Raw genomic sequence first — 12,895 nt, 5'->3', positions numbered from 1 at the left:
AACATTAACCACTGTAAATGCTGAGTCTCCCTATGGCTCTGAGTGGTAGTAAAAAAAGAATATGTAATGAAAAAACAAACCAACATAAATGTGACTTAGTGCTGGAAATGTGCAAGAAACACAGACATAGACTTGCACACACACACAATCACAGACACACATGCATAAACAAATGCATGCATTCACACAAAGAAATTAACTCATTCACATCTTGTATTTTTAGTCTGTGGTTTGTTTTCTGCACACATAAGACAAATAGTTTAAAGGATGTAAATTCCTTCACCATGGCCGGGCAAACGAAAACAGGAAGTCAGAAAGAGTTCAGCGGCGGGGCATGCACACTACTGTAAGTCAATAGGGGCAATTCTACAGCAGGGCAATTCATCTCCACGTAGCGTAGATGCAGGCCCAGGCCTCATGCTCATTTGTTATGGCCATCATAAAAAAGGAAAAAGAGGACAGTGGTGAGTCAGAGGCTCTCTCTGGGCTGAGATGATATGTCTGTGGCCGGGTCCAGTCAGGGGAGAGAGTCATCCAAGAGCTACAGCGAGCACCTGACCAAACAGACCTGATTTGAACAAATGTTATCATAAATGCTTATCCATATTCACCCCTCTGCGGCGGTGGTGCTGTGCTCTGTTCTGAGCATTGAGCGAGCATTGCGCTCATGCGGAGAGAGAGCGAGAGAGAGATAGAGAGAGAGAGAGAGAGAGAGAGAGCGATGATTTATTTGTGAAGCGCTGACACGCGACAGACCCGGCTAATGAGATCAATTTTTAGAATGTTCGCATCGCTTAGTCATGAGTGTGAACGTGTTGGCCACGTCTTCAGATTCTCAAAGTGGCAATCTAGCCGGGTGAATTCCTGATTCACACAGCACTATGCAATTAGAACTTTGCTCTCTCTACACAAAAGGCCCTTCGGAAGCAGAAAACTCAAGTGAAACTGGACACTGGCGCACTGAGAACAGTCTACAATAGTGACCTTAGTAAGGGTCAATCCTGCATCATCCCTCCAATTAAAGTAAACATGACAAGTTGATATGCATCACAGCTGATACCCCCCAACAAGTAACCCTAGCAGCAAACTGTTTTTGGCAGTTGATCCTGTATGCTTGGGTTACAACACCTCTGCAATCATTTGGAGGCAAATATTTTTCTTGGACCAAAAGAGGCTAGAGTCGTGTGCAGCGAGTGTGTATGTACTGTAAGTGTGTATGTGCATTTGTGCATGTGTGTGCTTGTGTGTGTGTGTGTGTGTGTGTATGTGTTAGTGTGAGTGTGTGTGTGTGTGTGTGTGTGTGTGTGTGTGTGTGTGTGTGTGTGTGTGTGTGCCTGAGCTGAACATCTGTGGCTATGCTGCTCATAAAGTTCTGTAATACTCCTACACCATTGTACGGTACCTGAAAATCCGGATTTGCAGAGGCAGTTGAAACCACCGGGGTAGTTCTGGCAGAGCGCTCCGTTCTTGCAGGGGTTGGAAAGACACTCGTTCACGTCTCTCTCGCAGGCCATGCCGGTAAAACCCTCCGGACAGGAGCAGGAGAAGCCACCCACCAGGTTGTGGCAGGTCCCTCCGTTGTGGCAGGGAGACGGCTGGCACTCGTCAATGTCCGTCTCGCACAGAGCACCTGCGTACCCTGGTCGGCAGTTGCAGGCGTAGGGCTGGAGAGGCTGGTTGGACACCAGGATGACCGGGACGCTCTCCTCGGTCTTCATGTCGGGCCCTACGCTGAGGCGACGCTTGCAGCTGCCTCCGTTCTGGCACGGGTTGTGCGTGCACGGGTCGTGGTCCACTGAGTCGATGTGCAGGCCGCTCTGTCGCTGAAGCACGTCTCGGATGCTCTGGAAGAACGTGGCCACGCCACTGGGGTTGACGTACTGACCGTGGCTCCTCTTCACCGCAGCCATAAGGAAGGTCTGATTGTTGAGCTCAAAGGCACCATAGAGCTGGACACCAGTGCCTAGTCCTGCCAACTGGGAGTTTGCGATACGAACAAAGCTCAGGTAGTGGTTTGTCAGGAAGTCTTTGACCGCGTGACTTTTGAGCCTAATGAGAATACTGTTATCGACTGTGGCGTTGCTGAATCCCATGAAGAAGATGCGCGCGTTGCTATTCACGGCGCCGTGAACGCCATCACTGCTGCGCACCGTCAGATCGAAAGTGCCGTCCGTCGAGCGCGCGTTGGAATTGAGGTCACAGGTGCGTGTAGGTATGCTGAACAAACTGGCCGCTGGGGGAATGAGGGAACACTGGAAGGTGTCCTGCACATCTGGATCTTGGGGCTTGACGACGCCCAGAGAGCCTCCTGGAAACATGTTCCCGAAATAGTGGACGTAGATCTCCACGGAACGAGGCTCGGAGGGATTGTCATTCTGGTCGTTGACTTGGACGTGGACAGTGCCGGTCGAGGACATCTGCGGGATGCCGGAGTCCTTTATGACCACAGACAGATAGAAGTCGCTGATTTGCTCCCGGTCAATCTCGCGGCTTGTGGTGAGTTCACCCTTTGAGCTGAGGGAGAAGTAGTTGTTGGCGGAGCCTATGTTGAGCAGGTTGTACGAGAACGGGCCTTGATTGGGTGCTAGGTCCGGATCGGTGGCTTCCAGGGTCATGACCCGCGTGCCAGCCCGCTGGTTCTCCATCACCTCGCCGCTGACCGTCACCAGTGTGGGCCCGTTGTCGTTGATGTCCTCCAAGGTCACGATCAAGGTCGCACTCCCCGTGGCTGATGGGGACCCTGTATCCACGGCCAGGAGGGTGAGGTTGTACACAGGAGTGGTTTCCCGGTCGAGCTCAGCATCCACAGACACTTGACCCGTCTGGGGGTTGATGCTGAAGGCCTTTTTGCCCTGATCAGGAGCAATGGAGTAGGAGAACCTGCTCCAGCTTGGCACCGAGTCCGAGTCTTCTGCACTGACAAACGTGACAAGGCCTCCAGGGGCGAGACCCTCGCTCACCTGGACGTCATACAGCACCTGGGTGAAGACTGGAGGATCATTCGCGTCTAGGATGGTGATGTTGACAAACACTTCATCAATGTCTGCACCTCTGATGCTGCCAGCGTTTTTCGCCAAAACTCGTAGTGAGATCTTTTCCTCCTTTTCACGGTCCAGGGCCCCCGTGACGTAAATCTGCCCCGTCTTTCTGTTGATGCTAAATCCTTTCCTTCTGCTCTTTCCAAAAATCAAATAATAGACGATGCCATCCTCTCCAAGGTCACGATCGCTTGCAAACACCTCGCCAATCACTGTGCCTTTTGGTGCAGCCTCAGAGACCTCAAAGTAGTACTGCTTGGAGACAAAACGGGGTACATATTCGTTGGCGCCCTTCAGCTGAATGTTAACATTGGCAAAGCTGCATCTTTCTTCATCAGGCACGTTAAAAGCCTTAACGGTAAGGTGATACACTTGCTTGGCCTCATAGTCTAGAAAGCCCTGGGTTGTAATGACTCCAGTATTTGGATCAATTATGAAAAGGTCACTGTCAGATGACTGGATTACGTAAGCTATCAAGGCATTTGGCCCGGAGTCTTTGTCCGTGGCGTTCATTTTGACCACAGTGGTGCCACTGGGGACATTCTCTTGTATGATTGGGAAATACTCATCTGGATTGAAGACAGGTGGGTTGTCGTTAACGTCAGACACATGTACAGTCAACGAGACATAACTGGTTTTAGCGATCCAGCCCCCATCGGTTGCGGTCACCCTTAGCTCATGCTTCTGCTTGGTTTCATAGTCTAGTGGTTGCGCTAAGGACAACACCCCTGTTTTGCTGTTGATGACAAACAGGCCATCTTCATTGCCCGTGGTGATGCTGTATGTGATGAGGCCGTTCATCTGCTTGTCCTTATCTTTGTCCCGGGCAGACAGCGTGCGGATAGCCGTGCCGACATTCAGGCTCTCTGGAACCGTGGCTGAGACTTGGCTCTGGGAGAACTCCGGGGTGTGGTGGTTCTCCTCAGTCACGGCCACTCGGATTGTGGTGTGGGCCAAGAGAGGTGGGTTCCCTTTGTCTCTGGCAGTGGCCTCGATGAGGTAAACCTTATTTGTGTCTGCGGTCAAAGAGGAGGCCACACTAACCCAACCAGTCTGCTTGTCCAACTTGAACTTGCTGGAGCTGTTTCCACCAGATATGGCATACTCGATTTCTGAATTCAGACCAAAGTCTTTCTTATCAAAGGCAGTGATTTTAATGAGTTTAGTGCCAACCTTGACGCTCTTGGTTACAGGGGTGAAGTAAGAGGAGGATTCAAATACAGGGGGGTTGTCATTGCTATCAACTATATTTACTATTACTGTGGTTTCACTCATCATAGGAGGGACCCCTCTGTCTGAGGCTGTGACGATGAAGCTGTGGCGATTGATGTTGAGATTGCCGTGCCCAGTGGAGTTCTGATACATGAGCTGCTGCTTGATAGAGATTTCCCCAGAGCTGGAGTTGATCCGGAAGTACTCCGACTGAGACCTGATGAAGTAGAAGATCTTCCCGTTGAAACCCTCATCAGGGTCTGTGGCTGACACCTGCGTTACCACAGAGCCCACCTCGGTCATCTCAGGGTAATCCAGGTAGTAGGAGGGCCGGCTGAAGCGTGGTGCGTTGTCATTTATATCGGTGACGAATATCGTCACGTCTGTGCTCACAGTCCAGCCAGAGTCGTGGGCAGAGACTTTGGCAATGTAGTGGTCTGTGTCTTCCCTGTTCAGGGGTCTGCTGATGGTTATGTCCCCTGTGCTTGGATTGATGGCAAATGGGAGGCTTGTGTCGGTGATGGAGTACTTGCTGATGGCGTTGGCGCCAGCATCCTCATCAGTGGTCGTCACACGGGTGACGGTGTACCCTACAGGCGCGTTCTCTGGCACTGAGGCGCTGAAGATCTTGGAGAACCGTGGTGCATTGTCATTCACATCCAGAACATTAATCAGGACTTTAACAGCTGTGCTTTTTGGAGGACTGCCCCGGTCAGTGGCTTTGACCCTCAGAGCGTATTGAGCCGCCTTCTCTCTGTCCAGGGGTTTGGTGGTGCGAATGGCCCCCGTCACCCGGTTGATGCTGAAGCTGTTATCCTTGTTGCCGTCGATGATGGCGTACTCCTGATGACCGTTGGGCCCATTATCCAAATCCACAGCGGACACAGTGAGCACGTGCTGTGGAGAGAGGTTCTCCAGTATCTCTGCATGGAAAGGCTCTCTCTCAAAAACGGGGTGATTGTCATTGACATCCAGCACATTTACTTCCACTCTCTCATAAGCCGAGTAGGGAGGAAAGCCCTGGTCTCTGGCTTCAATCCACAGCACATACGTCTGTATGTTCTCATAGTCCAGTGAGTTTTTGATTGACAGCTCCCCTGACAACTGATCGACATGGAAGGCGCTGTCCAGGTTGCCGCTGGCGATGTAATAGGACAAGGGCCCACCCCTGGTGGATGCCCCGGAGACGGTGGTGACAACAGTGTTGACCGGCTGGCTCTCGGGGAACGTGAAGCTCTTCTCTTTCAGCCGGATGACGGGGAAGTCGCCTCCGGTGACGAAGCGGACGGTCACAGTGGTGGTGTCAGTCTTGGGGTCCCTGCCGCCGTCTTTCACTCTGACGGTGAAGGTGACCTCGGAGCTGCCTATCAGCTTCTCGTTAGCCGTGATGGCGCCCCTCAGGGGGTCGATCTTGAACTTCTCAGAGTTGCGGCCGGAGAGGGAGTAGTGGAGCTGGGCATTCGATCCTGCATCTTCATCTGTGACAGTAACAGCAAACACCAGGGAGCCTGAAGGAGGAGAAACGAAGACAGCCAATCAGTACACAGTAATAATAATATCAAAGCAATACATGACCAACTTGTGTCAGTTTGTTGTTGATAAGGTTATTTATAAAATACACATATTCAGATGTATACAGTGTTAATTACATGAATGACTAATAACTTAATTATTACATAACGTATATAGTATATTGGTAATAACAGCATGATTACAATCTAATCAGCATTATTTTTGTGTATTAAATACCTAATTTGGCCTGTATACAACATCAAGCATTTGATATGAGCAGTGTCTGAGTTTGTGAGTTTGACCTTGTTAAATGGTGTGCAAATCAGGCAGCTGCTCCCTGCCCCAGTGTGTGTGTGTGTTTGTCAGTGTGTGTGTATTTTAAGAGGTGAGATGGCGGTCACCTGCTGAGGTGGATGCTGGGATGTGCGTGACGTAGGGGTGGTGATGGAAGCGCGGGGGGTTGTCATTGATGTCCGCCACCACCACAGAGACGGTGGCAGAGCTGGACAGGCCCATGGGCTGGCCGCCATCTGAGGCCACCACCAGCAGCTGGTAGCTGGCCCTCGCCTCCCGGTCCAGCAGGGAGCTGGTGATGATCTGGCCGGTGGCCGGGTTGATGGAGAACTGGCCGCTGCCACCAGTCAGACTGTAACTGTGGGACAGAGAAACAATAAAGCAATCATGAATCTGCATATAACATACAGAATTTAGGTCGACTGTGAAGAATATATGTAAAGTGCTACAGACTATGTGCTTTAGTTTTCTCAATAACATTACTTGCTCATTCAGTGAATAAGATATATTTTCTACTCTGAGATCATCATCTCCACATGCTTTCAGGCTTGTCATGTTTGACAAATTCTTATTTTATCCCTGATAGATTCTTAGATATCCTATTTTTCTGTACGTGCATAAATCACTTTAATATGGGCTTTTCGCAGCCTGTCCCTCTCAAAAATCCCTGTGTTTAAATGTCTGTGCTTAAAACACATCTCAGAGACCAGACATAAGCCAATGACATGCTTCTCCTGCAACACAAACACATTTAATGTCCTCTCTGACTCTAGACAGTCCTCCTCCCCCGTGGTATTCACACAGCAAACCTTTGGAGGGCACTATTTCAAGCAGAAAAGCAAAGCAGAAAGATTTTAACTCTCACGGCCCAAGAAGCTAAACAGAGGCTGAATGCATAGGGTTCTGCATCATAAATCACTCAAAGCCAATAGTGGACGTTTTTTACAGTTTCGAGGAAAAGAAATACTACAATCCCTGAAGATTATTTTAGTTCATCACTCTCAGTCTTTCTTCCTGTTTTTCTCAGGCTTGCAGGAGATGCTCGAACTCCGGCCACTGTGTGCGCTCCGCTTAAGTGCTGGAGACATCCCCAAATTCTTTTTGACCAAAAACGCTAGGGTTTTTCAGTCTCCCAAAGCGTATCGAGTTTCCTGTTATTTTTCAGAAGTTCCCAGCGAAAGCCTTGAGGCAAAGTCGCTCTGACATCTACATGTACACATGTGCGTGCGTTATGCACGACACGGATTCCTGGCGTGGCACTCCAAAAAAAAAAAAAAAGTAGCGACAAATTGGGGAACAAAGTGCGAATAAAAAAAGAATCTCTTTGGGGACAACAACAACAAGTCAGTTCACGCACCCACTGCAAAACGGGGGCCCCGAAAAATAGAGCCGGGCCCACTAAATGGACTGTGAGAACTGAGACTAATCACCGATCATGAGCGACTCTGAACTCCATTAAAGGCTGTAGGCCCTCGGAACCCCTGATGGGCACTATTCCTTCTGTCGTAGCCAATTAACGTCCTCATTACGTCGCTTTTTGGGAAAGTGGAGCGCCGCTCGACCGCTCCATGCGTCCTCAGCGGGGAGACCGGGCTTGATAGGGGAGAGAGAGGGTCACTTGTACCCCAGTACTGCCTAATGTTTGTGTGAGTCTGCGTGGGAGTGAGCTGGTGTGTGTGTGTCTGTCTGTCTGCCTGCCTGTGTGAGTGTGTATGAATTTGTGGTGTGTGGGTGTGTATATGTGTCTGTGAGTATGTATATTTATGTCTATCTGCCCGTGTGTGTGTGTGTGAGAGAGAGAGAAAGAGAGAGAGAGAGAGAGAGAGAGAGAGAGAGAGAGAGAGAGAGAGAGAGAGTCCATGTATGAGTCTAACTAAGAGTCTGTGACTGTCTTTGTCTCAGTGTATGTCTGTCAGTCTGTGTCTGCATGCGTATGAGTCAGTCTGTTTAGGTTAGTGCATAGTGCACATGTCTATCTGTGTGCGTCCGTACGTACCTGATCACTCCGTTGAGGCCCACGTCTGCATCGGAGCTGTTGACCAGCAGCACGTCCGAGCCCGTAGGGGCGTCCTCAGGGATGGTGGTGAAGAAGGTGGCGGATGTGAAGGCCGGAACGTTGTCGTTGACATCGTCCACTAGCACTGTGACGGTGCCCGTGCCACTCAAGGCTGGAGATCCTAGAGAGCAAAAGACAGTGAGGAGAGAGGAGAGGAGGGTTTGAGTCCAATTTTCTCACAAGATTGGATTTAACTTTTGGTTTACCATCTGTTTGGCTAGCAAAGACATGTCTGGTAAGAAATTACTGGACTCACATTTGACATAAAAAAAGCTGTATTTGTGGAAAGTATTTTGCACGGCATTAAAGCGTCCCTCGTGTCTCAATGTAGTGTATCATTTGAATTAGCATGGCGGCTGTGTTTTGTCTAACCACCTCACCACATCAACTCACCTCCGAGATAATCTCTGCGAAAAGCATATAATCTTCATAATGAGGTACTGACGTGCCTCCAGGGCTACCTCATTTGAAATATGCTAAGTAATAGTTAAATATAGCATTGCGGGGACTTTGGGATTCCGTACCATAGATAATAACCATGAAGCACCGGCATCTATTTAAGGTCCCCACAGCACAAAGCCAGTTACTCGATGGAATTCAAGCGCAGAGAAATGCTATTTTCAGCGAAAAATCAAAACTGAATTCTCCCCACCGTTATCCACCCGCATCAACTACCCACCCCAGTGAATGTCAAAAAAAAAAAAAAAAGCCAGCAACAATGTTGGTCCATAGGGATGATGTTTAAATCAACAGCAGATGAAAATTAGCAGCAAAGCAGAAACCTGGGGAGATTCAGACATCTGCTTGCTCATGTTGTGCTCCACTGTGATTAAAATGAATTTGCTCCTCACATAAATTCAGACGTTGATAACATCAAATGCTTGAACTTGCATACTGTGGAGCAGAGACCTAATAAGAAAAACGCTCTCCAAAAAACTCTGGCAACTGAAGGCCTGTAAAACTCCTTCTCTCATTCTCTCTCTCTCTCTCTTTCTCGACCACTCCCCCACCCCTTCTCTCTCTCCCTCTTTCTCTCTCTCTCTCTCTTTTGCTTTTTTCCCCCCCTTGCTACCACACGTGCAGCTCTCTGTGTAGACTTTGCGACTCTCGAAAATACAGTAAGTGCGATAAGAACAAAGCACAAAGTGATTCACTAAAGATGCGCTGAGTGTCATTCGGTCCAGGGGCCCCTTGACATGGGGAGATTAGCATAATTAATAACATGTGCTTATGAGCCGCCACACATAACTGAAGCTTATCTCCTCATTTGGATAACAAAAGGATTACCATATGGTGAAGAAGCAAACATTTAGCTAATGAGTGGTGGGAAGTGTATCTCTATTAGAAGGGGGACATGATTAAAGGGGAGAAGCGTCTTCCTGAAAGAAGGAGAGGAGGAAAAGGGCCTCCACACCCCTCTCACGCAAGCTTGCTACCGAAGCGATTGATCTTGATGAGAGCGTGCAAATACAAAAGGTTAATTTATGTCTGTTTTTTTTTTTTTTTCTTTCTTCTCTCTCAACAGATCCGAGGCTAAGCCAAATCCAAGAATGCAAGCTGTGTGCATTAATCCACTTAAACTGACTTCTGAATGCAAAAACAAAATCTTGTGAAGGGGGTGCAGGAAAAAAAAAAAAAAACATTCCAGCAGTACACAAACGAACACACGTTTGCACTAAAAGTAAACAGCTTCTATCCAGAAATACCAAGCCCAGAAACCACAAACCGTAATCTTTACTGCTGGGGGAATCGGTGCAGCATGACTCATGCAGTACTCTTGTTTTCATTTCTCCATTGCAGTTGTTAATTTCCAAAAGCCAAACTTTATTACCAAACACAGAGTGCTGTCCACATTATTAGAATATAACTCAGCCTGACAGCTTTCATAAAAAAGAAAGATGTTTGAACAGCAACATATGAACTCATCAATACTCAACCATGCAGTAATTTATGTCCACCATCTTTGGAGGAACTATGTTTTAAACTTAATCAAATGATGACAGCAGTGTACTCCACACAGAACTATATACTGTTGCAAGATGTGCTTGGGTTTAGAATTAGGATTAGAGTTAGGGGTGGGGTGAGCAAAGTATACTAATAATAATGTGTACGTGCATATGAAGTAGGTACATAGTCTCGATAAGAACTTTAGTGCACAGGGTTAAGATCCGAGCATGCTGCTGATCAGCATAGGTGTGCCACAACCTTTTACTTTTGCAGAAGAAGATAAACAAACACTGTGTACTTCATTAGCAAGCAACACATGCCACCAACTGCCCTGGGGTCTTCAATGGTCACACCTGGAAATATGTATTTAGACAAGTGCATATTATCTACACTTAGTAATAACACATAATAATAATAACTAGAGTGAACTGTAGTATGATTAATAAAACATTGCTGTTCAGAGCTACAGCACCCAACTAGCAGGCCTTTGACTTCTAGAGAGGGAACCTGGAAACCTCTCCTGTGGGCCCTGTTGGCTTCCCTCGGGGACTCCCAATGCTAACCACTGGAGTCAGTCGCACCGAGCTGTCCATCTGCAGCCTCAGCAGACAGTGACTGGTCATTAAAGGCTCCCTCTGTCTCGGCGAGGGAGACCAATGACCACTCAAGCTGTCTCTGGCCGAACCAGGTGGTTGTGGTGAGTCTCAGCCCCGTCATGAGAAGAATGAGATTAAAGCCACTCACTGTCTGATCCTCTTACATCAACCTGCAACTGTAATTCTAACGTCAGGTGTTTGCATCAGTTTTAAATGGCCAAACACTGAGCCACGGTTTCTAGGCAGATTCTGTGCATTGAACCTACTGTATATGTGCGCTGCCAACAAGAGCTTTAAAACAACACCCCCCCACACACACCACCACCTTCCCCGTACCACAAGTGGTGATGATGCAAGACTTCACAAAGAGAACACATGTTGAATCTGTTCTTGCATGTAACCATACGGTAGGCTCACAGCATATGCTTCCTCTTTTACATATGGAAAATCTAAAAAGTTGTTTTTTTCCCGCCTTTGACAATAAAAGGAGAAAAAAGAAAATGGAGATGTAACTGTATGCAACATGTTTTGCACTGGATGCTACATTACATACACACAAAAAAAAGAATACTTGGCAATGTCTGATAGACATAATAAGTCAGAGAGGCTGAAAATCCATTTGGCCAAAGGTCAAATAATTAAACCATTTGTGACGATAACAAAAACACATAATGTTCTTCCAGAAAAAAATTGCATTGTGAGCAGCCCTCCAGCAGTCTCAAGTACAAATATTTTTCCATCTTATGCTGAGCCCCGTGTTCCAAGCACAGCAACAGCCTTTCCATTGCATTGTTCCTCCATAGTGCACGGTGCAGCTCCCCTCCAATACTACTGGCCTACGTCCAGACATTTCACTTTTCAGGAGGATGTGAGGTCACAGCCTGTTTACAGGCTCAGCGTATGACAGACAGGAGACAGAAGGAGTGTGGTCCTGTATGTGACCTTTGACCCTTCTGTACTGACCTGACCCCCTCTCCTCAGCTGACACCAGCCTGGATACCACCCCCCACCACACACACACACACACGCACCCTCATCCACGACCTCTGTTGCCCTAGCAAATCCAAAATCAGCCTGTGGAACACACATGTGCATTAAAACAAAACACATGTATGTGCACACACACATTTTGCTCAACCACACACACAAACACACACACACAAACAAACCCATGAACAGCCATGCACAACCATACCTCCATATAAACACACAACGCACACACACACACATGGTTCATGGGGTCTTGAACCTGCGTAGCACATGCCCCTGTTGACAGCCAGAGCCAGGAATGAAACATTGCCTGTTTCTCTGCTTGCCCTCCTGGCTCCACCAAACGGCTCCACTCTCCAGCATAGCCTTCCCAGGGGTTAACCCGTATCAGATAACCACTGCAGCTGCCTTTTTCCTGCGCAAGCTGTCAAATCTTACAACTCTATGAATCTATACATTTCAAGACGACTATGACCCCCCCCCCCACTTTGTTTACAATGACATTCATCACCGATAGGGCACCGGAATCGGCTTGATTGATGAGTGTGTTACTACTGCGACAACACTGGTTTGTTGAGGTAAGTCCGCCGAAGCGAAGCCTCGCTCGAGGGAGCCAAGCTGTCATGCCAGCCGACATGCCTCTGTTTACAAGACCCCGTTCCCAAACCACAATGCTTTACTGCTGCCACCGTTAATCACGGGGTAATTGGACTCTGTTTGTTTGTCAATTAAAAAAAAGAGAGAGAGAGGGAGACATTGGAAAAGAAGGTGTAATCAGAAAAGTATGCCTCCACCCTTTTCTCCCCTACTCGCACACAAAACTAAATAACAGGGCTACAAAATGGCGGTAATGTAATTTCACGGGCTGAAGGAGACTCCGCTTTAGTCAGGTCATAGGAGGAAAAAGTTGGGGGAAGAAGTGTAAATGCCACTGATTTGGCGGGTGAAGGTTGGCACTGGTGTCGCCGAACGTGATCAACGGGGCAGAGGGAGTTTTAAGGAGGGGAACGGCCGTGCAGCACTCTTGGCTGCGACGACACAAACTCCCTGGGCCTTTAGTGATAAATGACAAATGACATCATTTTGCCATGGAAAGAGGGCTGGAAAGTTGTGCCGGGAGAGTAGCTGCACCGGTGGCTGCCATGCATTGTGGTTAAGGAGTATTGTTTCCATAGGCCGGCCCGGCTCCCAGAATGACGTTCGTTTCTGCTGCCGCTGCACTTCTGTGTAGTTTGTACTATTTACGAGTT

General features: G+C 48.2%; 1 protein-coding gene across 1 annotated transcript in view; it reads right to left on the bottom strand.

The window, feature by feature from the left end:
• The window catches only part of LOC125286067 (protocadherin Fat 4), a gene marked incomplete at its 5' end in the record, with an annotated part of 42,437 nt that overhangs the window by 12,749 nt on the left and 16,793 nt on the right, over positions 1–12,895 (bottom strand). Inside the window, 3 exon segments of the mRNA XM_048230762.1 lie at positions 1,403–5,758; positions 6,164–6,414; positions 8,053–8,233. Coding sequence (XP_048086719.1) covers positions 1,403–5,758; positions 6,164–6,414; positions 8,053–8,233 — 4,788 coding nt within the window.

The sequence above is a fragment of the Alosa alosa genome, chromosome 21 (assembly GCF_017589495.1).
Source record: "Alosa alosa isolate M-15738 ecotype Scorff River chromosome 21, AALO_Geno_1.1, whole genome shotgun sequence".
NCBI lineage: Eukaryota > Metazoa > Chordata > Actinopteri > Clupeiformes > Clupeidae > Alosa > Alosa alosa.
Note: the sequence above shows the minus strand (reverse complement) of the source record. Positions and strands in the feature narration are given on the sequence as shown.